Below are 1393 nucleotides of genomic sequence, written 5' to 3'. Positions count from 1 at the left end.
GGGCACTGCACACATCCTACGCAAAACACTTACAATACAGTAACCATAAGAGCATCACAGCAAACCACAGCACATACCCAAGGCACACAGAGCTGCGCTCGGTAGTGAAGTGAAAGCACGTTATAAAAATAAAACTACTGAATAATAATAATAATAATAATAATAATAATAATAATAATAATAATAATAATAATAATCATACATCACACATCCTACACAAAGCACTTTCAATACAGTAACCATAAGAGTATCACAGCAAACCACAGCACATACCCAAGGCACACATAGCTGCGCTCGGTAGTGAAGTGAAAGCACGTTATAAAAATAAAACTACTGAATAATAATAATAATAATAATAATAATAATAATAATAATAATAATAATAATAATAATAATCGATGTCTTTCCTTACTTTGGACTTTGTGCTGACGATTTCCCACTTCTCGCTAAGTTCGTAATTTTCCGAGATAACAGGAGGAGAAGTTGAGGATATATTAAGTTGGAGACTGCTGTACACCCAGGATCCATATATAAGTTTACATGTCTGGATGTCAAAAGGGAATTTGGACATATCAAGTGCACACACAGCTGAGTCAGAGATTCTTGGTACGTGCAACACGTTCCCAGAGCTATACACAACCGCGTCATCGTGAGACATCGAAGGGTTTGTCAATCCTTGACTGAAAAAAAAAAAAAACGGAAATAAAACGAAAAAACAACAAACGTAGAAATATATTTCAGTTGATCCGATCAACGGAACAGCCTGCTCGTGAAATTAACGTGCAAGTGGCTGAGCACTCCACAGACACGTGTACCCTTAACGTAGTTCTTGGGGAGATTCAGCGTGACACAGTGTGACAAGGCTGGCCCTTATCTAGCTTTAATATATACTGCTCTATAACTTAGAGTCTGCTTTGGGGAGGGGGGAGATTTATGTGTGGTAAGTAGCTTACTTACCAACCACATGGTTCCGGGTTCAGTCTCACTGCGTGGCACCTTGGACAAGTGTCTTCTACTATAGCCTCGGGACGACCAAAGACTTGTGAGTGGATATGGTAAATGGAAACGGAAAGGAGCCCGTCGTGTGTGTGTGTGTGTGTGTGTGTGTGTGTATGTGTGTGTGTATGTTTGCGTGTCTGTGTTTGTCCCTCCCCCACCAACATCGCTTGACAACCGATGCTGGTGTGTTTACGTCTCCGTAACTTAGCGGCTCGAAAAAAGTGACCGATAGAATAAGTACTAGGCTTACAAAGTCCTGGAGTCAATTTGCTTGACGAAAGGCGTTGCTCCAGCATGGCCACAGCCAAATGACTGAATCAAGTAAAAGAATAACAGAATAAAAGAATACACACACACATATATATATATATATATATATATATATATATATATA

General features: G+C 39.3%; 1 protein-coding gene across 1 annotated transcript in view; it reads right to left on the bottom strand.

Moving 5' to 3' along the window:
- The window catches only part of LOC106868626 (neuronal acetylcholine receptor subunit alpha-5), a gene marked incomplete at its 5' end in the record, with an annotated part of 8608 nt that overhangs the window by 6019 nt on the left and 1196 nt on the right, over positions 1-1393 (bottom strand). Inside the window, one exon of the mRNA XM_014913977.2 lies at positions 413-680. Within this exon, the coding sequence (XP_014769463.2) occupies positions 413-680 (268 nt within the window). The remainder of the gene's footprint in view (positions 1-412; positions 681-1393) is intronic.

The sequence above is a fragment of the Octopus bimaculoides genome, chromosome 21 (assembly GCF_001194135.2).
Source record: "Octopus bimaculoides isolate UCB-OBI-ISO-001 chromosome 21, ASM119413v2, whole genome shotgun sequence".
NCBI classification, from domain to species: domain Eukaryota; kingdom Metazoa; phylum Mollusca; class Cephalopoda; order Octopoda; family Octopodidae; genus Octopus; species Octopus bimaculoides.
Note: the sequence above shows the minus strand (reverse complement) of the source record. Positions and strands in the feature narration are given on the sequence as shown.